Here is a 25,055-nt window from a genome sequence, read left to right on the forward strand (position 1 = left end):
AGGATGTTGGAAGAAAAGGACACAAATTTGGTGTGGATACCTTATGTGGACAAAAATCTATGGGGCCCTAAGTGTGAACTACCTAAATAGCTAAAAAAGAAAAGGCATGGCACGGGGTGGGGGCATAGCAGCGAAGGGATTCATATTATTTGAATTTTCTAACCAGTCATAGGCCACCTGAATAGGCTTCATGGACTTCCAGGGTCCCTGGGCCACAGGTTATGAACCGCTGAGCTAGATTTCAGTCTTGCTCTGTGAAACTTTCATCTCTTGATGAAATACTGCAGTGTTGTTAAATACTTCCACAAAACTCCAAACAAATTGACATTTACCTCCAATTTAACCTCACAGAGACACCACCCTACTTTACTCCTAAACTCCCTCCACTTTGAGTGACTGCTCAAAACCTGTGCTGATTGTTCACTTCTACCTAAAAAATAGCTCCTGCTGGTTTAGAGTGTGATTTTTTATTTTAGTTCAAACACCCGAGGCTTCCTGTCTCCTCTCTAAAGTTATAACATGCCATTGTAACCTTGTGCTGCCTGGAATTTGAGTGCTTGCATCGCTGGTGATTTATTCCTCTCTCCTTCTCAAATAATGATAAAGTGCATGCAACTGAAAGGCTTGTTTTTAAATAAACCAAATTCAAACACACCTAGTAAAGCAGCCACAGCAGTGAGCTTCTTTGTTATAGTTAACATTTGTATTGTAAGCATATGGAAGCCACCCTTAAGAGGCAGCACATTTTCTTTCTTTTTGCGACACATGCATGCAATTCTAAAAATAACCCTCACACTAGGTTGCCAAGCCCATGCTCTGCTAATGCGTGTTAAGATTGGGTACTACACCCCTGAGCTGTCCAGATGTTCTAGTTTGCCACATACTGTTAGCTGTTAGAAGATGGTTTAACTTCAAAAAGTAGTCAATGCTCCAACGCAGAGTCTGTTCTGCGCCAGTGGTATACTTTATGAGCTTTGTAAATATATGTGTAACACTGGCTGGACACATTTAGCAAACTCAACAGGATTTCCAGGCGGGCTGGTCACCGTTGTGTTCAAGACAGAGCTCATAGGCTCTGTGATTCCTCTGACCGATAATTTGGAAGCTAGCACATTACTTTGTAATGGTACTGAGTTTGCCAGTGTGGTAGTGTGACACACATTTCCACATTAAAGTCTGTCTTCCCCCTTTTTAGCGAACATCTCTTTATAAAACAGAACAGAATTCTATACACATCATTTATAATAGCTCAAGGATCCTCAATCTTTGTACCATGCATTTTCCGTTTTAGGACGCTGATGTTCCTTAATGGCCTGAAAAAGCCATGTACCTTAAGTGCCTCCCCACAGAGAATGTGCTGAATCAACACCTCCGGTGAGCTCAGATTACAAATATGACTTTGCTGTAGCCTTAACATGAAGGATTTGTGCTGTGTTACACGATATACATTTGTTAATTAATCTGAAGCCTGGTGGCACGCTTTGTTGGAGGTCACCACTCATCAGCCAAGGGATTTTTAAGTGCCTGTGTTGCGGAATGCTGCTAAGAAAGGGCACATTTCAGAGCCAAGTAGCTTGCTTGTGTAATAATAACTGTCTCTTTATGAAATTATTTAATTCGTGGAAAATCGGGATATGATCAATGTACTTAGGCCCTCATTATGTGCTGCGGGGGTTAGGTGTGAGGATGCTGGGAGGGAAGAGGGCTGGATCCCCAATTCTGGTGGTACCCACTACCTTCATTTTGCATATATGAAAACTAAGTGATTTTCTGAATGTTGTCACTGAGCCCAGAATCTATTCTTCTAACATATACCAGCTGCTCTGTGAGTCTAGAGCATTCTGCGGCCCGGCTGAGTGTAAATTGTCTACCTCTATGGAGAGATATTGTCAATAACTCTAAAGAATTTTGGTCAAAGAGTTAGTTTGGTCAATTCTTAGTAGATTTGATGAGAGACGTCATATGAGTGATCTTTTCATTTAAGACTGTGTTCCTTGCAGCATCCCCAGACTTCCATAAGGGAGTTCAGGTTGGAGCGCAAGGAGGGAGGGAGAGAGATTTTTTTGACCTGCTCTCTATCACATTTAAGGAATATTCTTTCTTCAAAGTGATCTTTAGGAAACCAAGTAGCAGACAGTATAAGTATGTATTTTTCATTGTGACACTGGCTATTTCACCATCACTGATACACACTCATTAAATTTGGAAGAGGCAGCATTAACATCCTCATTGAGACTGATTACAAGGGTTCTTCAGTTGCAATGCAATTAAGGGGTTAAAAATATAAAGGGTTTTTAGAGTCCCAATATCACGTTAGTTACTTCTTAGTTTAGCCAACACATTTGCTGTGCGAAAACAAAAGAGAAAGGAATTAAGGGGTGATATCTGGTTGAATAAAGTTACAGTGGGTAAAGGGTTGATATGAGAGACAAGAGAATTCAAGATGTGTACCCTCTTTTGGAGAGGGCGTAAGCTGAGAATATAGAGCCATGGTAGGTTCAGGAGTTTGTGATTGTGCTGGAAGACATAGGGATAGCTACAAGAGCCATTCAATGAATAAGAGAGAACACCATTTAAGGACAGCGATTTCCCAGCATGTGTAACTGTTGTGAAATGAAGATCAAAAAGAGTCAACAGCAGAGCAGATCTTAACCTTGCCATGTTTTTATAAACAGAGATAGAAGGTAATCCGTTAAAGCTTAGTGATGGAGTAACATACAGTTTATGGACCTGGAGAATAACAACTGAGGCTTTTCTGACAAGAACCCAGAAGTTCCTCCACCTATATAAGGCGGAAAAAAGAAGAGTTTGGCATAACGGCACATCTGTAATTTCATTACAGATGTGAGATACACCAAACACTGAAAGACCTCTAAATATATAAATGTAAACTAATAAATAAATGAATAAACAAATAAAGCACTTATAGTGGCAATTACAATTTTGACTTTAAAATTCAGAAGAAATTAATTAAAGTACATTACCTCAGTTGTAGAGTGATCAAGACAGGGGTTTGAAATTCTGTCATAGAGGACCTGTAAAGAAAGTATAGGACAGTTATTTCTCTTTGCCTCCAAGCAATGTGATTTTTTCTCAATTTCAAACAGATTGGTTTACAGCTCTCCCTCGCTTTTTATTGACATTGCAAATAGCAATGATGTTCATGCCTGTTCATAAAGGGCTTTAGAAGTCACAGTTGAGGGTAGATTTACAACATCTGCATGACCTGACAGGATATTGTTGTATGGTTGCAGAAACATATGTCACATTACATTTGCTCGTGCCAATATAACAGGGGCACTAGATGTTTCTTTAACATTTGTAATCTAACATTCGAGTAGTTAAGATATTGAAGTTCTTGCAGCAGGATTGTAAATTAAAGTAAACAAGAAGACATTCTCATTTCCTTGGGAGAAAAAGGGATAGTATTCCATCTCATTCTAAAAAGAAAGATACCTCAATGCACGTGAATAAAAAATATTGCTGTAAAATGTAAATACATTTAAAATGACATTTTGGCCAGAGCATAAAGGTATTTCTACTGTGAAAATACAAAATTAAATAGAGTACAGCCTTTGGGAAAAGTATAAAAATAGTTTATTATAACTGATGCACTTGAGCATCCACTCCAGAACTGCTTTCCAAGTAGATGGAATATATTCTGCATACACCAAGTAACACGAGTCTTCGCTGCAACTTTACTTGAGAGAGATATTACCGTAAGGGATTTATAATCTCCTCTTTTTAACATGGTCCTGTTAAAATCGGGGGGCAGTCTTTTGGAGAAGAACAGAAAATATCATTGTAAGTTCCCACTGATGTTAAACTTCTTTTCCATTAACACTAGATCAGTATTTTACGAAGTGCAATCCTTTCCCATTGAATATATTTAAACATTAACAGCCATGTGTTACAGCTTGGATTATATGGAAAGACGGGATCTGGTCAACAGGGAGCGGGGCTCTATAATTAGCAAACATAAATGGAAGAAATATTCAATGACTGAAATATGTGCAAGTCTGATTGGAAGTATGTATGTATGTACACTGTATATAGTCCAAACTTTATTCACTGTGGGATGCATGGAGGCAAAAGTAAAGGGCTGGAAAAAGCTGTTGAAAACAATGGGTATTCTTGTATTAAAAATAGTGGGTTTGGGGAAAAGCGCAGGGTTTGGCAGAAAGTGGTGAGGAGTAAGCTGGGATTGTGACTCATTGTAAGACGAAGTGGGATCAGAGAATTCACACACAGGGAGTTATTGTTTTAAATAAATTAAAGTAATTTGGCAGGAACAATGGAAGAGTTATAGAAACTGCCTAATACATGGAAGAGACTTATTAAGACTGTGAGAAGCTGGCCTGGTATATGATGTCCACTTATGTAAGTGGGAACCCTGCACCAGTCCAGACAACCCTTATGGTGATTTAAAAGGTCTTAGACAACCTTAGAAAGCTCTCTGAGTGGTAGCTGTGTACAGCAGCCTTCAGGCGTAGTCCAGAAGGACTGCTAAGCAGCTTGCTTTACCAGAAAGCAATCTTATATATATAGATCAATAGAAAAAGAACCACACAAGGTATTTATAAAAATAGGTATTTATTATATAATACTCTCTAACACATACAACTATCTCCTACCCGGAGATATGCACAATGCACACAATACTTTGCATAGAAATCACATCAATAGCACAAAATACTCAATGGACCCCAGGGGGGCAGCAAACCATATATTAAGAAAGTGGTATAAAGGTATAAGAACCACGACTTGGGTCAAGACAAGGTTGAGAGGACGTAGAAGTGCTGGGGACCCAAGGAACCACCCAAGGTGAGAGACTAGGAGCTCCACGGAGATCGTGTGCAGTGTGGGAACACGACCGCGTTCTCCATACAAATCAACATGTAAGTTGTGGTTGGAATTTTAAGGATTAAGGACCCTTCCCAATGGACCCTGAAGAAACTCCATGGAAGACAGAAGGTTGGAGTGCCATCTCACCCATGGATACCCTAGTACCTACGTTACCTACAGCAGGGAAGCTGGGTGCATAGGTGAGAAGTGGTGTCAGAAACCGCTGTTGAACACAATAGAGGACGTCAGGTACGTGCCGCTGCTTGAGAAGGAAAAAATGTTCAGTGGAATCCGAAGCTGGATTCAGGATGAGAAGTACCTGCAAGCAGAGGGGACGGAGTCTATGTCACTCAGGAGTGACCGGGAGATCTGGAAGATGAATGCCCACCGATGTCGGTGTTGCAGGAGAGTTGATGGTGACCTTGACTCTGCAGCTGTGAGGACCAGGTGATGCTGAGGAAGACCAGGAGCTGTGCACAAGCTGTCCCACGTCAGATGTCGAAAGTTGAGTAGTCAGTGTTCGTCAGGAGCACCAACAGGCCTTGGCAACTGCAAACAGCATAGAAGTCGAAGAAGGTGCAATGTCAGGACCAGAAAGCACAGGGGACTCAGCACAAGCAGGGGAGTCAGTGCAGGCCAGAGCAATCAGGGGAGCCCAAAATAAACAAAGGTGACCTTCAACAGGACCCACAAGCCAGAGGCACTGGATGACCTTGAGCAGTTCAGCAAAAGATGCGGGCCAAGGTGCAAACAATGCGATGTGGGTAAAGACTTTGGTCACTGGAGATGGTTGAGGTAGGGGCTACTTGGAGCCCAAAGATCTTGGTGGAAGAAAGCCAACAAGCCTTTGCAACGGCAAGTTGACGCAGTGCACAGGGGGTCAGTTCCTGTGGCTAAAAAGAGGGTCACTGGCCTCAAACTTGGTGAGAGGGCAGGGCAGGCCTCAAGAGCTGTGGAGAACCACGACCTGTGTTGCTGTGCCTTTCGAAGTTTGTAGGAGCTCAGAATCAGCAGACCGGTCAGCTTAGTTGCATATCCTAGAGATGCAGGGTAGGGACTCCTTCACTTCAAGGGAGATTCCTTTAGGTGTCTTGGATTCCCACAGGCCTTGAAAGGTTCCTGTAGGGTGCACAGGCACAGCTGATGCAGCGGACTGAAAGGGAGATGAATTTGAGCCCAAACGAAGTCTAGAGTGCCCCAGACGGTAGAAGTTGAACGGTGTATGAATTGAATTGTGTCCCACTACGAATCTAGGGACCCACCCTCAGGTAAGCCCTTAAATACCCTAAGGAAATGGTTGGGATGATTCAGGGGACCCTCCCAGGGGAGGGTTTGGACAGGTGGGAGGTTGCTCCCATGTCCTCTGTCCAGTTTCGGACAAAGGGGTGAATTACAGGTTTTAAAGTGCAGTGACCCTAGATATAGGAAACCTATATATTTAGTAAGTGGTGCTAGCACCATCTCATACAGACTGCAATGGCAGGTATGTAGTTGCATTTTGAATGGTCTCCCATGGGTGGCATAATGCATGCTTTAGCCCATGGGGGACGTCTGGTGTACTTATGCACTGGGTACCTTAGTACCATATACTAGGGACTGATAAGGGTAACCCAGTATCCAATATGGGATGTACCCAAGTGCTGACCACAACAATTTAAGAGAGAAAGCAAAGTGACCGGGGTCCTGATTAGCAGGATCCCAGTCAGACAAGTCAAAAACAGCTTAGAACCAGGCAAAAAGTGGGGGTAACCATAAAAGCAGATCCTATTTTCCTACAAAGGCAAAGAATGTTCCTGAAAACTTAGAGATAATACAGATTTCTAATTTTCAAGGTCAGATGTAAAATCTCACAATTTCAAGAGCTACAATGGAAGACACACATGCTCATAACATCACGGTTTGCATCTTTAGTAGGACTAGATAGCTGTCTCATGTGACTTTTCTTTGAAGAACAAAGCCCACAACTAAAATAATCATTGAGACAGTTTTTGTGATGAGTGGGAAACACAAGCTAATTAAAGAATACTACACATTCAAGTTGGTTGAGTACGCAGATGGGGAAACAATTTAAGTAAGGCAGAGGCCTATGCTCTTTCTATTGAGAATAACCAAGTGTAGGTTTCTACTTTAATTACATTGTCTGTGGGAAATTTGGGGCTGAAGTAACAAGAGACAAAGTCTTGCAAAATGGTCCAGGAAAAAGTTTTTTGTTTTTGTTTTAGCAGACATAAGACATCTATCTAGTACATATGAAATGAGGAATAACTTAGACATGATTTGTCTCTATTTAGTCATCTAGTAAAAAAATGGAAGCACACTCCTAATCCACTTTACACTGTGAAATAGATGCTTATTGTGCTCTGTTTAATGTTAGGTTTCACAACTTACAAAAAGATCACTAGAATATTATTCATACACACCACATTTGACATACCCATTGGTAACTGGCTGTTTCCCTAAATATGCAAAGCCAAACTTGAAAGGTTGTTACAACAAAATAAGTTATACGACTAAAAAGCTGTAGTACTGAAAAACAGCTTAGAGTGACAAATTGACATTACATATGGAAAATGTATGACCAAGGGTACAGAAAAAAGAATAATTATAAAGGCACAGAAATCTCATCAATAGTACAATTATAATTGTATGTACTCTCCATTTGTCCTCCTCTGCTTGCATCATCCTTTGCTTATTACTGCTTTTATTGCCATCCACTAATGAGTATTACTTTTACACCTTCTTTTACTTTTCGTGCATTTGATTTCATAAATGTTATCACAGATTTTAGAACAAGTAGTGTACGTGATTCTTAACAACTGTGTATTTCAGGACAAGACAATTGCATTACTTATATAAATCTTCATCTTTGGTTTATTACAGAAAAAAACATTCTCAAAATGATTGTTACAGTTTTACAACAGTATAGACAATAGGATATGCATTCATTATAAGAAATACAAACTAGTGGGGGTCCTTTACTATTATCTTATCCAAATACCAAGTTTAACAATTTAGTACTGAGAGCACTCAAATGATTGAACATAATGTGGTAAAACCACCACATAGCCAGTAAACACATTTATAGCAGAATGGTTGTATGTCACAATATTGTAGTCAGATAAACCATATGACACAAATACTATCTTGTAAATATTATTTACAAATATACTGTCCCCTGAATTCGGAATTCATACTATAAAGTCCAACGAGTTGTTATTTTTGTGAACAATATTCTGCAACAACACCACAAGATACCTCATGATCAAAAATACGTTCCATTCCCATTATGCATTCCACATGGATGAGCCATTCCTATTAAGCAGAGCGGAAATGTGATCTCCAACAATGTGTAACTAATGACATGGCCCAAGTAGGTGCTCAAAATTAACAAATTCAGAGACCTCCTTTTGAGGGTTTTACACTGCTTAATCTGCATGACTGCTCAGGACCGCAAAGTAGGCTGCACTCAGATATGAATGTTCACATCTTTATGAACTGACAAATGTTTATCACATTTATCTGGGGGCTGTGAGACAATTATTATATTTCTGAACTGAACACCTCATCAAAATGCATAAAGGCATAGCTGAGGAAACGGATATAACTGAACAATTATTTTTTATATGGAATTGAAAATGAATGGCTCTATCAGAATAATTAAAAAGTCAATAATTTACCATTATTTATCTACCTACCTTATCACAAAAAACAAAATGTAACATAAAATTATTTGCAAAAATACTGCCTGTTAATTTATCCTACATCAATCACTTTCTACTAAAATCAAACCTATATGAGAAACCACACACTTATCCAACTCAATATTATACATGTAATATATAAACAAACTCAGAACACAAAATTAATAAGTAAAAAAAGAATTGAAATATTTTTTTAGATTCACATAGCATGAAGAAAATTAAAAACGTAACGTTTAATATGTAGCATGGGGAGGGAAAATAAACTAGTATAACATATCACATTTCCACTTCTTTTTTATACCAAAAAGATAAAATCAGAGAATGCCTACTACAATGTGATTCATTAAAACTCCGACTTTCTAAAGAAGGCTACTTAGTGGTGACTAATCAGCAACTCAAGATGAAAAAGAAGATTTTACAGATAAGGCTTTCACATGATGGCTGTGAAAAATTGATTTGTTACTTTTAGCAATGGTGTGTTGCCTGGAGAACACAATAACAAGGAAAAAGGACCTTTGAAAGACAATTTTAGGGAACGGTATCCCTACTTTGGAATCTAAGTATTGTTAAGCAGTTAGAAAATAACAAGTTTTATAGATAGCATCTAGTGGGAGTGGAACTACTTGCCATGGATCTGGACCAAACTAAACTTGTCATGAATGGTGTCTCAATCATCCTCCAAAGGCCAGCTGGACCAATCTAATCTTCTTCGAGTCAAACTGCAGGACAATAATGATTCCACACCAATGGATGTGAAAATAAACCTGGGGATTTTTATGTAGCAGACTATCTTCATACTAGCCACGCAATGTAAACAAGAACAAAGTCTTTAAATACAAATTGTTGTCTAAGTTGAATGCAAAATGTGGCATTAGGGGGAAAATGTATTCAACAACCTTGAAGATAAAAATAAATCTGTAATTGTTTCTAAATGCTGTGTAAGTGATAACTGACATTTATTGTAAACAATATATTTGGTTCCTCACATCTAGTAGCTGTTTGCTTACACCAATATATGTGTCTGTTAGACTAGACACCCTTGGCGTGGTATTCCCACTAACATTTTGCCTTCACTTGGCAAAATAAACCTTTTACCAGGCCTAAACATTACTTTTGAATACAAATAAGTCACCTTTCAGGTAGGACCTAAAGGCTCATAGAGAAGTGTATGTAAAAAGCTGGACATGTATGTTTGACTTTTACATGTCATAGAAGTTAAAAACTCTTACATTTGCTTTTCACCACTACAAGACCTGTATCTCTTATAGGATACCTTTGGGTCACCTCATTACATTTAATAAGTGGTAACTTTCAGTTGGGAGTAGGAAGGAATTTCAAGTTTGGTCTTTAAATCTTGACACCCTGACTTTGAAAGTAACTTCTCAGCTGGATTATTCCAGGCTCTGTATCCAACCTGCGCTCCATTGTGGTTGGCCTGAACGTGTGACTTCCCCCGGTCTAGCATGACCAGATGGCCGTAAGTACTGCTATTGCCAATAGAAACTTTAAAATTGAATATTTCGGGTTCTACTGATTGGATGTTTGTTCTGATATAATTTTGTTTATTAAAATTTACTCTAGTTTTCAAAATTGGGTTGATATTATTGTTGTGCTGGTTTTCACTTTATTTCTGTGTGTGTGCTACATAAATACTTTGCACATTGCCTCCAAGTTAAGCCTGACTGATTTGTACCAAACTACTAGAAGGTTAAGCATAGGTCTGTTGTGATTCACCATTACAATGTTTGTGGTTGTTGCCTGATTTGGGCTTGCACACCTCTCATCTAATTTCTTATACTGCTCTTCCATCTTGTCTGTGTGCTTTTCTGGCTGTTTTCTAATGTGTATTTTCTTTGTGTCCTGAGTTCATTTTATATTTCATTCTCAATTTCACAAATATTCGTTCATACCAGTAAGAATCTCAGAGTTCAGACGAAATCTGCACCTATTATTCAGATAATTTCCATCAGACAATGTTTTTCCTTCATTGTCATCTTTATTTGCATAATACTTTTGCACCCTACAAGATATTGGTATTAAGTGCCCATGGAAAATTATCTAACAGGGCTTGCACGTGGACCCAACCACTATAGAGTGGTCATTTCATGTAATTTACTCCTAATCAACAAGAAAAAATTAATTAAGATCTAATTGTGTTATATTATCCCCAATTATTACATCTAATTATAATTTTGAGCCATGTACCATGAAGGACACTTATTTACTCCTATACAGGCGAATAACAGAAAGACCAGAGTTGTCTCCACACACTTTTAAATTAAATCTGAATATATTAACACATTAGCACGTACAAAAAAGCATAGGCATATGTATGCTTTTGACATGTCTAAAAAATATTTTAAAAACATATGATATTCAAATTCATGACTCTGTTAAGGTAGTAAAAAGACTTTATTGAATTCAGTATATAATACATATCAAACAAATACAAGAACAATATTTATAAACAAATACAAATAAATATGTAGCAATACATATCTATAAGAAGAACCATAAAAAGTCCTGTTGAGGTACCTTGCCCATCTGCATATTTAACGTAAGTTGATTTATCTCTTAGAAATAAGCTGCTTCTGATTACTGTTATTGTTTTCGATTTTCCATTCTTTTCTCACCTGCAATGGAGATTTTTACCATAGCAAAAAATGGCAAAAGAATTTCCTGTAGTGCATAAGGACATATGAACTTCTTTTTGCTTTTTTTCTCATAAGACACCGGTTCGCTTGTTACTCAATAACCAGAAGCTGGGTCTGGTGGCTCAGTGGACTAATGCATCTACTGCAGGAGCCTGTTTTCGACCTCATGGTCACAGGTTCAAATCCTGGCAGGTCCACTCAGCCTTTCATCCATCTGAGGTCAATAAAATGAGTACAAATGAGTTGGGTAACAACAAAACATCTGTTATTCAGCACCAAGATACCTGTAGTGGTGAACGTGCGCTTTACAAATACACGTGTTATGTTATTAACCATACTTGATCAGGTTAACCATTGGGCATCAGGATTTTGGCAAAGACGCAGACCTTTTGTAATCAGTGCCTGAAGTATCTTTGCTCCTTTAGGCTACAGGAATACAATGATATCTATGGAGCCATATGGCAGCTTAGTTAACAAAAGAAGGAAAATGAAATCAAATAATACACACAAGACTGTCTGCTGAAGGTTCAACCACTTTTTAACAGGTGTGATCTCTGGCCAGAATCTCAGTCTCTGAACTCTATTCTACAAGCTCACCAACAACTAAGACTTGAAAATTCCACTAAGGATATACCAAAAATAGCAATCTGCACTTATTAACCATCGGTATTAGAGCATCCTTGGGAAGATGTCGAATTCTGCATCTTGTGTTCAGTTCACTGATGCAAATGTTATTTAGAAGTGTTGTTTTTGGTAACATTTTTTGCAGGTGGCTACAGTGATTTGTAGGTAATAAAAGGGAACATGGGCTTGCTGCAACATGGGTGGGGGACCACCTCTTGAAACACGACACAGTGTATGTGACAAAAATTAGAAAGCGAGAAATGAACAATAGTGGTAACGTTTCTTTTCGGGAGATGAGCAAATTAAAATCCAACTAAAATCTATTTTAATATATATTTCATCATATACTTTAACAAATACAAATTAAAATGTAAGCAACTCGTAGTGGTCGTAAATAATTAAGGTCTAAAAACACCAGTTGTGCTGGTGGAAAGGGCAATCCGAGGAGAACAAGCAGTAAAAGTCAGAGATAAGGCAGATGTTATCATCAGTGCCAGTTGAGGATTTACATAATATTCTTAGCAGAGACGGCGTTCATCTTAAAGCCGATTTAGGCGGTGTTATTGGTTTTTTTTTTTAAATGCAGATTTACTGATATAAAAACTGCAATGGCACAAAAAAATGTACAGATTGAAGAAATGAACGCGTGGGAACACTGTGCTCCAGGGTGCTTTGTAAGGGATGACAGAAGGATCCAGATTAATGATTCATTATATTCTTGCATATCCCCCGGAGAAGATTCTCTTGAAAAAATGCAGTAGTAGAGAATTGTTGAAAACAGCAATACTAGGCATGATTGATTGCTGTGGTCAAGGAAAACTGTAGAATTTGGCAAAAGAATAAAAGATGCCAGTCGTGGGTTTTGTTATTGATCAGAATGGACACTAGTCCTGTAAAATATGCCACAATATTCCCTTTTTAAACAAACCTAAATGCCCATACTATAGCCTTTCTGGATGAAGCGATTCTCAATTCGACTAAACATTTATATTTTTTATTGAGGATACAGAAATATATGCTTGTGGGGAAAGGCAGAAACATCTATTGGTGCTGCTAGATGAATGCATTTTTCCTCACAAGGAAAGGAACTCCTCAGTCCTTGCTCTGATGTGCTTTCTGATGTGCTTGCTTCTTCGTATTCTAATAATTTCAGCTGCGAAGGACAATGATCCACCACAGACCACATGCTGATTTCACTGAGCTGTCTGCATCCACAATACTGGTACGCAGGCCTCCAACATTGTGGAGGCTGTTGTGGTTCTAAGAACTGGGTCTGTTCTCTGAGGAACGTTCTCTGCTGGTGGCTTAGAGCATTGACTACCGGCCATTTTGAGTTCTCAAGCACTGTCTCACTGTTCACTGACTGCACCCCACCACCGTCTAAATGACAGCATTCTTCACCAGGCTATCAGGTAGAATTTTTTCATTTTGGTCTTCTTTTATTTATTAAATTAAGCTCTATTTTTCTCAATGTAGGATCTTGTTGAGTGGTGTTTCTACTGTTTTACTGCTTGAAGTGTTGCGCAGATACTTTACACATTGCCTCTAAGTTAAGCTTGACTGCTCCGTGCAAAGCTACCAGGACGTTGGGCACAGGTTAATTTGCAGTTTTCTTTTGACTTACCCTGACTAGGATTGGGGTTTTGGTTAACCAGTGACCCGGTTTCCAACACAACCCAATAATCTTGTTTACTCATACACATCAAGCATGTACCATACAGGTCACATACATAAACACACACGGGACGTTGAATCTAGAATCTGGCTTAGCGCACAAAACTGAAACTTTACACAGGTGGGCCAGTAGACCTCCACTCAAGTGACACATACACACAATTAGACCGGGCATCATTGGCATGGTCCCCCCCTAACTTTTTGCCTTTGAACCTCCTGTTTTGCTGACTTTGTTTTTGCTGGCCTTAGGACTCTGCACACTTTACCACTGCTAACCAGTGCTCAAATGCTTTTGCTCTCTCCTTAAAGCATGTTAGACTTGGCTTATACTCAATTGGCCTATTTAATTTACTTGTAAGTCCCAAGTAAAGTAGTGGTATCTGTGCCCAGTGCCTGTAAATTAAATACTACTAGTGGGTCTGCACCACTGATTATGCCACCCACTTAAGAAGCACTTTAAACATGTCCCAGGCTTGCCGTTGCATTGTGCATGTGAATTTTTAAACTGCCATTTCGACCTGGCAAAAAAAAACTTTTGCCGAACCCAAACCTTCTTTTAATACATATATGTCACCCCAGGATAGGCCCCAGGCAGTCCAGATGGCAGGGTGCATTGTATTTTAAAAGTTGGGCATGTACTTTTAGGTTTTACATGTCCTGGTTGTGAAAAACTCTTAAATTCGTTAATCAGTACTGCAAAGCCTACCTCTCCCATAGGAGAACATTGGAATTACCTTATTACATTTAATATGCTGTAATTCCCAAATGAGAGGAGATGACCAGTTCATGTTTGGTGCCTTTGGAATTGTAATCCTAACTTATGGTAAAGTCGAATTTTAAATTGCAATTTTAAAATTCCACTTTTAAAGCACTGGCATTTTCCTGTCTTAGCCATTTGGTGCCAGCAGCCTGTCTCTGGGTCACATGACTGGGTGTAGTTGACAGTTGGGCTTTGTATATTCCCTCTAGACAGCCACACACAAAATAGAGAGTTTAAGTGTGTCTGGATGGGCCATCACTGGCAGAATAGGAGCGAGGCGTTTACACTTGAATAGGCTGTGTCCTGCCTCCACACAAAGGGCTGCATACCCACTGTAGTTAGACTGGGGCCAGGGCAAGGAAGGCAGGGCTCCTGTGAATTTCCAAGGCATGCCTCTAGAAGCTTTTCCCCACTTCAAGGCACAACTTTGAATAAATAGTGTACCTCAGACACCAATTTTTTCGCAAACCTCTGGACGTGTGGATACTCTGCAAGGAAGAAGGGCAGACTGTTGTGCTGCTGAAAGGACTGCCACCCTTCGAAACTGCCTGCGGCCCAGGTGTGCTGACCTTCTGCCTGCTGCCCTCTTGCCTGAGTGAGAAGGACTGAACCTGCACCTCTTGAAGCCAGAACTACTAGAGAGACTACAAGGGCTAGTTGGCCGTCCTCATAATTTGAGCCTCAGTCAAAGAAGGCTCTAAAAAGCTTGACCTCAGCACCTGTAAGTCTATCCTGCCAAGTGGTGCCACCCAAGTCTTGGACCCTTGGAAGTGTGCCTAAGGTGCTCTGTCAATCTCTGTGGATCCAGCGGAATGGATGCATCTTCTGCTGTGCAATGTAACCCGAGCAGAACCGATGCCTCGCCACTGCTTTGCAGACTGGACTAGTTGCAAAGACCTGCATCACCCCGCAGCTTCCTTTGGAACTGTGCTGAAGGACACATTCAAGGTGCAGCCCCTCACATCCCTTGTCGACAGCAGCCTGGATGACAATGGCATACTCCGCATAGCAGCTCCTCTGACACGGGGCAACGCCCCGGCTGTGCTGCGCATTCTAGATGTCGGACTTTGCATCACAAGTCCTTGTCTACAGGATCCCCGATGATGATGCAGGACCTCACCTCGCCGCAGCTCAAAACTGATGCATTGCTTCAGCTGCACAATGCATCTGCGCTGCAGATTCTCGCAATGCTCCACAAACCAGGATTTAAGGTACTTTGTTCAGCGGGCCTAACTTTTTCCCTGTAGCCGACCCACGTTCCATCAAAGTCAGCCTGAACTTGTGACTTTGTAGCGGTCCGGCGCAAACACATATCTACAGTTGGCGCTTTGTGGATTTGGGTGATATTTTCACTGGAATCTTTAAAATCCTATATCTCCGGATCTACTAATTGGATTTTTGTCATTTTGGTCTTTGTTTATTTGTCCAAAATTACTCTTTTTCTGACTCGGTGTGGGGTTCTTTTTGTGTGGTGTGTTTCACTTTATTACTGCTTGAAGTGTTGCAAAAATAATGTATGCATTGCCTCTCAGTTATGCCTGACTACCCTGTGCCAAGCTACCAAAGGGTTGAGCACAGATTAATGGAGGGTTGGCTTGTGCTTAACCCTGACAAGGATTGTAGTCGCTGCTTGACCTGGGTTCACACCCCAGTCCAACAACAGCCCCAATTTCTCACACACACGTTTAATGTTTGGCTAGGGCCAAAATCAAAAACCAGGATGCGAGATGCTAACAGGTGGGTGTTCAGGGCATCAGAACCACAATTGTTCACCTTTGGCGGACATATGGCTTTTCTAATAGCAATCTTCATTTTGTACGTCAATGAAAAGATAAAAGGAACAAGGCAAATATGCATTTGTCCTCTTCTTACAGTAGTTGAAAGTGGGTAGCAACCATTTGCAAATTTGAAGATGTAAATAGCAGTCAATAGTCTTATAGACTGCTGCATTCTAGCTAATCCGCAACATTTAATAGCTTGAGTTGCAATGCCAGGGAACTGAAAATGTGAAAGCATACATATAGGCCTGTTGTCGCTTGCAAAACTTTAACCTTGCATTTGTAGCAATAAGAGGAGAGGTGAAATAAAATTACTATTTATTAGCATTCATGAAAAGAATCACATACTCCTCTCTGCCCCCAACCACTTTATGTCCTAAGAGGTTGATACATCCTTCAGTACTCCAAGTCAGAGGCCGATTACTGAGACAAATCAGTTCTGTAACCAACCTTTCTCTATATATGGTCTTATGTTTCTATATCAATTAGTGGCAAGAGGATCAGTACAAAATTCTCTGACAACTAAATTATCTCATCAACTCTATGTTTATGCACTGCACAAAGACCACTTTACTTGGCTATTTTGTCTTTGCCTTAAAATACAAAAGAATCCCATAAAATCTGCCTGTAGGTAACATGAATGATCTCCCACAGTTATTCAAATATCCTACTGACAAAAATGACCTTATCATTACCTAGGTGTTCACTATTCTATCAGCAAAATCACTCTTACTATGCTGGCCTAATCACTCACCAATTCTTTTTATAACAGTTCATCTACGTCTTCCTTAGAAAGGTCAAACACAATGATAGCTCAGTGACTTAAACACTTGCCACTGACATATACTGTCAGCATATCATGAGCTCTAATCCCAACATGGCTATCTCATCCTTCTAATGTTGTTAAATTTAGCACTATTCAACTGGGAAACATTAACACCTTTAACTTACAGTGCTTAGAGACAGAAGTGTGATAATACTGCATAACTTGTTATCGCACCTCTCATCTTGTCTCAACAGCTTAATAAAATGAATCAGTATGCAAGCTCACAAACAGTAATGTTAACAGTGTGAATATCGTTGATGACTTAGCAGTTCTCTCTGAAACCCTCAAACAGACCCCTGCTGCACTCATAGATTAAGACACCGCAAACCTACTGTAGGATATCTACCTTACATGCATGGTCAGCCTAGATTTTTTGCTTTTTTTTCTGGACCATATTTCTACTGAACTTAACACTCTTCTGCACTTTACTCCTGCTAAACAGGAGTAAAATGTCTGTGCTCTCCCTTTAAAAAGGCTTATCACTAATTGTCTTATTTCACTAGCATATAAGTCCCTAGTATATGGGAAAGAGAATGTACCCAGGACCTCGAAGTTAAATGGCTCATGTGGACCGCAGCACCTACAGTGCAATTCTCTACAGTGGCATTGAAAACATAGCTTCATGCCTACCCGGTGTAGCCTGACAGCCAGGGCGTAAACCCAGCTGCAAAGACCTGTCAAAATATGCCTTCTAACAGGTCAGAAAACCTCATTTTAAATGTTAAATGTCATCTATAGGCAAGCATATTTAAGAGTGGAACATATGTCACATTAGAAACAGCATGTTCTCCCTTTGACTAGGCCCAAAACAACATTGTCACTAGTCAGGTGGAATTTTCACATAGGAAACATCAAGGTATAGATTACACTATTTTATCTATACATTTTGACTGGTACCAGCTCCAAACGTATTTGGGTAATTAATAGCAATCCAATCTAATGCTGAAGTTTGTACCAAACCTAGCGGGATTTTTTTTGTATTTTACTGAATATATTGGAAATGTAATTTTTTTAAATGTACCTTAACCCTGCCTGAAGCTGTCGGAAACTAATTTGACTTTGCTCTACCGCCCTTGCCCAGCCTGTTCTTGGCCTGAATGAGGTGTGAAAGAGGTTGCAGGAATACCAGTTAGGGTTGACCCAGTAACTTCATTAACTTCAAAGGGGTCTAAGCACATGTTAAGTTACACTTGTAAAGGGCCAGCCTTTGTACCGTAGACAGGCTGGTACCAAACCTAGCGGGAGGAAAGCTACCTGCAGAACCGGCTTTGAGTGAACACAGAGGAAGGGACCGCTCATTACTATGGACACACCTCTGAGTGGGTACACGGGCACAGCACAAGATGAGAAAGGTTTTCCCATCTTGGATTCTGAGATTGAGGGGCACTATAGGACTGTTTGCAATAGGGTGAACAGGAACTGCTGCAAAATGTGGTAGGATTGACCCCAGTAAGTGTTATGCCAGTGGTTACGGAGTGCCCAGGAGTCACCTTACCCACTAGCTGGTACCAGACATAAATGTGGCACCCCAAGTCAATCTCCATTCTTTGACCACCTGCTGGGCATTCAGAAGATCAGAAGAGGACTGATCCTGCTATATGTGACCAGAAACGAGCCCTGGAGGACCAGCTCACTTTTGTACCCAGGACAAAGAAGTGGGCTCCAAGGACCACTTAGCTAACTTCCTGAGTGGCTATAGGAACACAAGAAGCTGCAAGTGACCTTTTCCCTGAAGCACCCAGCTGACCGATGGCAACTGGGCTTGCACTGGATTTTGCAGTTGCTATGTGTTTTCCTCTAAGGCTCTGTGGCCTCTGAAATGTACCCATATGGATGTTTGGGCATCAGAAGAAGGTTTGGAAATTTAAAAAAAACTTCCTCCAGAGCGCAATGGGGACCCACTGAGGAAAAACTATACTACGGGCGATTCCACACTTTTGGATAGAATTTCTTCTTCCTTCCACTCAAGGCTCCCCACACCTCCAAATTAAATGACTAAGCTAATTCTGCATTGTTTGTTTCAGCAAAAAAAATCCAAAGCTGCAACTCTACCTATTCCACAGCAGCTACAGGTTTAGTGATGCTCACTCAAAGGGGATTTTTCTCCTTAAGAAGTGACAAAGTACCTTCCTGCACTGAAACAAAGAAAACATTTCAAAGGTTTTCTTCAAGAAAGTGCACAAAGGCCCTTCATAAAGTGGGATTCAAAAACTTGTTCAAACATTTTGGCTTGCAGACAGTGGGAAAGTCATCCCTTTTGCCCTGTTTCCTCCCATGTTATGTTGCCTGCTGTCATTTTTAAAGCCAGCCTTTAAAAGTAAACTATATGCAAATTCAACTTTGGAATTAAAGGGACTTCCAAAGTGGTAATCTATCTTATTTGTACATATCCGTCACCCCTACGGCCCACCCCTATGCGCCCCAGAGGTGAGATGCCTTGTAACTATAAGCAGGGATGTTATAAAATATGTTTTTATAAGCCCTGGTGAGGAAAAACTGCCAATTTTATTTTCCCCATTGTAGATATTTAGCTCCATAGGCTAACATTGGGAACATTTATTTAAGTATAAATATTGCTAGGAAGGAGCTCACAATGTCATTGAAGGACCTAAAATATTGGCAATGATAAATCCAACGACTTGCCACTGTTGAATTTATCTTCACTAGTAAGAAAATACGTTATAGAACTTTCTTTTCTGGAAGTCAAAATCCAGCCTTGTAGCAGCCTCTCCTAATTGGACAGCCATAACAGGCTTAGTTATTTACTTCTTTTTTTAAAGAATTCACGTGGAGTTTTCTCATGCATGACACTACCTGGAAAATCACTTTGTTACATGCACACTTGCATCTTTACTGTGCTCATTACACTTGGAAAATACTATTAAGTTACAGCCTCTTGACACTCGTTTTTATGCTCTAACCTTCATTTAACATCTCTAAGGCAGTGGAATAAGCTTATGCAGAATGTAGATTAAACTATTATTTATAATACATCTTGTGCAACATTTCTATCTTCTATATGTCATTTAGGATACACTCCAATGTAAAATGAAAACATGTTCAAATTGTTATAATTTGTGTCCAAATCAAAGAAGTCTAGGAAAGCTTATGACTCCACATTGGTGAAATAGTTACCTCCTATAATCAGACCCCCCTAACACAAATAAGCCAAAGACTTTGTCAAAGTTTTCAGTTCATGAATAATGGAAATTGACAATGAGCTACAGTGATTTGTTGACTGCAGTAGCAACAAGTTTTGGCAAAGCCAAAAGGACTGGATTTTTAAAAAAGTATAAAAGGTAGAGCTCAAGGTATCACAGGTGCATGCCATATCACACTTTTTCTTGTACACACATCAAAACATTGACAAACACATTGCTCTTGCATGCTATATAGTGATCAGTGTGTTGATTGAGAGTTGCATTAGAGATAATACTAAAAGTTATGTTGAAAATGCTGATGAAATTCATAGTGGTTGTGATAGTAGAAGTAGTAATGTTAATTATGTTTTTGTGATGGTACTGAAAAGGGGGGGCTCTTGGCCCCCCCGCCCGCATGGCGGTGCGGCGACCCCTCCCCTTGCCCTCCGGACCTCTCGGTGGTGGGGCGTGTCCACTGGGGCGCGCCCTGCCACCGATTGGTTGCCACTCCACCCTTGACCCGGATGGCGTTAATCGACATCCGGGTCGGGGGAAGGGGGGGGGGGCTGGGCCGCTGGGAAATAAAGAGGCGGGGAGCGGCCAGGTGACCCCCTTGTTGCCTGGACGCTCCCCCACACCGGACGTGCCCCCCAGAGTAGTGTGGTCATGTCCTCCCGCCACATCAGCAGAATTGGGCTTATGGACAGACGCTGCGGGGAGTGCGGGCTTTGGTGCCATCCTGGGGACTAAGTGGGTCGCCCAGCGGTGGCCAGCGGAATGGAGAACACGGGGTCTGACCGCCAATATTGGCTTTCTGGAACTCTTCCCGATATGGGTAGCATTGATGGTCTGGCCGGAACACTTATGCAATCAATCCGTGGTGTTCTGGTCGGATAACATGACAGTTGTGGAATGCATAAATCAGCAGGGGGCATGCTGTCCATTCATACTGCGCTTAATAAAGGAGATTGGGGGGGGAGGAGCTTAGCGCGTGATCAAGATGGCCGCGTGAGCCTAGAGCTCCCGAGACCCTCGCTCCCTCCGGCATCTATCCTGTCTATTATCCTGTACTTGATGCCCGGACTATTGGAGAGGATCTGCTGCTGAGGCGGGACCCGTTGTCCGGGTTGAAATCGCCCACCGGAGACCGAAGTTATACTGCCTGGAAGTTTGGGGCCTAATCCCCGCACGGTGCCCGGGACTTGCGTTGGCACAGTGCCCGTGCCCTAATTGAACAACAGCGGCCTGGTCGGGGAGGAGTCGTCGGAGGTGGAGGGGATTTCACTTTCGCTTTCGATTTCGCCTTCCAGTCTCCAGGGCGCCCGGGACGGGGCGTGCGCGGCGCCAGCCACTGGTTGCATGCCCATTTACCCTGTACGGGCCAGGAGATTGTCTACACGGCAGAGTGCGATGTCGACCAGGTCGGACGCCGAAAAACAGAAGCCCAAGAACACCAGGCGGGGCACCTCCACCCAGACTAATACCATGGACCGCTATGCCCATCAGAGGGGGTCCCCGGGCGAATCAGGCCCGACGTCGGAAGCCTCGAAGGACGCGGCGTCCCCCTCCACAGAATTAACCCTGCAGGACATCATGGGGGCCATCGAAGGGATGAAGTCCTCGATTGGGCAGCAATTTGAGACCCTGGCACAAAAAGTAGATGCCATATCGATAGATGTCAACCTGGTTCGGGCCGACCTCGGCAAAACTAATGAGCGGGTTCAGTCCTTGGACCTCAAGACTGCCGGCCTCCTGGGCGATGTCTCCGGCCTCCAGCAGGAAGTCCGTACTCTCCGGGCAGCAAATGACCACTTCGCCCGCCGGTTGGAAGACTTCGAAGGCCGTGCTAGGCGCAACAACGTGCGCATCATTGGGGTCCCGGAAAATTCGGAGGAGCAGTCGGTGGACCTGTTCGTGGAGGACCTGGTGGTGAACCATCTGGCACCCAAAGGCCTTAGCAAGTTCTTTACCGTCGAACGGGCCCATAGAGTTCCTGGCGGGAGGCCCAAGGTGGGGGCCCCACCAAGGCCGATTGTCGCCCGGATCTTCAATTTCAGGGATCGAGATGCCATACTACAAGCATCGCGGATGGCCGGCCCGCTGCCATTCCAGAACACTACTGTAAGCTTTTATCCGGACTTCACTCAGATGGTGCAAAAGCAGCGGCAAGGCTTCATGGCGGTTAAGAGAAGACTGCGTGAGATGGGACTAAAATATGCCATGCTCTTTCCTGCAAGGTTGCGGGTGGTGTTCGAAGAGCGAACTTTCTTTTTTGAGGCACCCGACATGGTCGGAGACTGGTTGGACACTCTGCCCCAAGGGCGGCCTGGCGTGGAACACTCTGGTGGCGCAGATGGTGCCGGTGACGAACATTGAACCAGGACTTAAGTACCCTCCGGGAGGTTGATAGTCCGGGGGGTGGCGGGGGCAGTAGGGGAGCTTTTCCTCCTCTGGGGTTCTTTCCGTAGACTAGTTTTATAAGGGGCGACAGGCACACTGCAAGTTGGGGGGCACTTTAGAGCTTACGCAGGGGTGCAGGGTGGGGGGTGGGTGGGGTTTGTTGTTGGGGTTGTTGTTGTTTTTGGTTCTGCAAGGCGTCATGATGCAAGCTCCTGTGGTTCGGGTCGGGTTCCACGTGGGTGGTGGTGGTCTCCTTACATGCTGGGATGGGGGGTAGGGGCCTCAAAATACTCAGTTGGAATGTGAATGGCCTGGGGGATCGTATTAAGCGTGGGATTGTACTGCAATTTCTGAAGAGATGTGCCCCTGATATTGTCCTCTTGCAAGAGACGCACTTGATTGGCAACACGTGCCATGCACTCAATCGTAAAGGCTATAAGTTTGTTGCGCATTCCGGGTTCACCTCGGGTTCCAGAGGGGCGGGAATACTAGTCAGGTCCTCTCTCCCATTTGAGGTTGACTCTACTACTGTGGACGATAGGGGGCGCTTCGCGGCAGTAGCGGGACGGTGGGAGGGCAGGACGCTGGTCCTGGTGTCGGTTTATGTCCCCCCCGCATTGCAGCCCACTACCCTAGCGGACTTAGAGAGGACATTACTGGATCTCCCAGAGGGCGTGTTGGTGGTGGGTGGTGACTTTAATGCGGTCGGCTCAGGCCTGCTTGACAGACACCCGCAGAGGACTTCGGGGGGGGCTCAGAAGTGGCTTCCTGATTTCATAGATACCCTAGGGCTGGTTGATTGTTGGAGAATGTTGCATCCCACACAACGGCAGTACACTTTCCACTCAGGTGCGCATGGCAGTCTCTCCAGAATTGATTATGTCCTTACTCTGGCTGCACACGCTTCCAGTGTCTCTGAGGCCAGGCACATGGCACGAGGTATTTCTGACCATTCTCCGGTGTGGATCTGTATGGATGTTGCCAGAGGAGTGGGTGGTAGGGTGGCCCCAATTAACCCGTGGCATCTTAGAGACCCTGTGACTCGTAGTGCGGTACTTACGGCGATCGACCGTTATTTTCAAGAAAACCTCGGTTCGGTCACGTCGGCGGTGTCCTTGTGGGAAGCATTCAAAACCGTGATTAGGGGTGAGGCCCTCTCCTTGATTACAGCGGCCAAGCGTCGGAAGGACGCGGAGGTCGCCCAGCTTGAGGCGGAGATCGCAGACCTAGGGCTGGCCCTGGAGGGTGAGGTCACGGAGGAGGCGCTGCACGAATTGAGCCTTAAGCAATCTGAGTACAGGGCCCTCGTGACTGACGCAGCCAAGGCTCTGAGTAGGGAACAGCGGGGCCGTCTGTACGACGTCGGGGACAAGGCCGGGAAATTGATCGCGTGGCTGGACAAGAAGGAGAGGGTCAATCGAGTGGTGCCGGACCTAGTGACGGAGGCTGGCGTCATGGTCACGGAGCCGGAGGACATAGTCCAGTGCTTTGCGGATTACTTCCGCACGGTCTATACATCAGTGTCGGACAGGCCTGTGGAGGACTCATGTGCACTCCTGCGCGATCTCGCCCTGCCTTGCCTCTCCGACGTGGACAGGGACGACCTTGATGGCGACATCACGGTCGATGAGATTGCGGGGGCGATCCGTTCTTTTCGTCCGGGCAAGGCCTCGGGTCCGAATGGTCTGCCCATTGAGCTCTACAAACTCCAGCCGGACAAGATCGCTCCGCATCTACGAGCCATGTTTGTGGAGGCGCGGGCGACGGGTTCCCTCCCGCTCGACCAGCGCCTGGCAACGATCGTGGTCATCCATAAAGATGGCAAGCCTAGAGACAGGTGCAGTTCATACCAGCCGATCTCGCTCCTTAACGCTGAGCCGAAGATCCTTGCTAAAATCCTCGCAAACCGGCTAGTCAGGGTGGTCGGTGACCTGATCCACCCCGACCAATCTGGATTCATCCCACATCGAAATACTGCGTTGAATCTTAGGCGCATTCATGGTGTGATCGCAAGGGTCGGGACGATGCGGGAACCGGCCGTGGTGGCGGCGCTCGACGCAACGATGGCATTCGACACGGTTGAGTGGGCATATTTGTGGGCCGCGCTCGCGAAGTTCGGCTTCGGGCCCGGATTTGTGGGCTGGGTGAGGCTCTTATACGAAGGACCTCTCGCCAAAGTTGCGGTTAACGGGAGGGCCTCCAATTCCTTCGACTTGGGTAGGGGTACCAGGCAGGGTTGTCCCCTCTCGCCGCTGTTGTTCGCTCTCGCCCTTGAGCCGCTAGCGGCATGGATACGGTGGCACCCAGACGTGAGGGGGATTCGCTGGTCCCCCGACCACGAGGACCGCATTTCCCTCTATGCCGACGACATTCTGCTCTATCTTACTTCACCCCGGAGGTCCCTTATAGTTGTCTGCGACATCTTGACTTCCTTCGGGAGGAACTCGGGGCTCACCATCAACTGGAGTAAGTCATATCTGTACGCCCTGTGTGGAGACGCTCCGGTTCCCCCGCGGAATTGCCCGATCCAGATCGCCCGGGAGGGCTTTCAGTATCTTGGGATCTATATTTCAGCCGACCCCACGGTACGGTATGAGCGAAACCTGCTCCCTCCGTTGGCGCGCCTGCGGCGGGACGTGGCAGGCTGGAGGCG

General features: G+C 43.4%; 1 protein-coding gene across 1 annotated transcript in view; it reads right to left on the reverse strand.

Annotated features, from left to right (window-relative positions):
- The window catches only part of RAPGEF5 (Rap guanine nucleotide exchange factor 5), a 970,266-nt gene that overhangs the window by 637,128 nt on the left and 308,083 nt on the right, over positions 1-25,055 (reverse strand). The window contains exon 2 of the mRNA XM_085631598.1: positions 2,985-3,035. Coding sequence (XP_085487724.1) covers positions 2,985-3,035 — 51 coding nt within the window. The remainder of the gene's footprint in view (positions 1-2,984; positions 3,036-25,055) is intronic.

Source organism: Triturus cristatus, chromosome 10 (assembly GCF_964204655.1).
Source record: "Triturus cristatus chromosome 10, aTriCri1.1, whole genome shotgun sequence".
In the NCBI taxonomy this organism is placed as follows: Eukaryota; Metazoa; Chordata; class Amphibia; order Caudata; family Salamandridae; genus Triturus; species Triturus cristatus.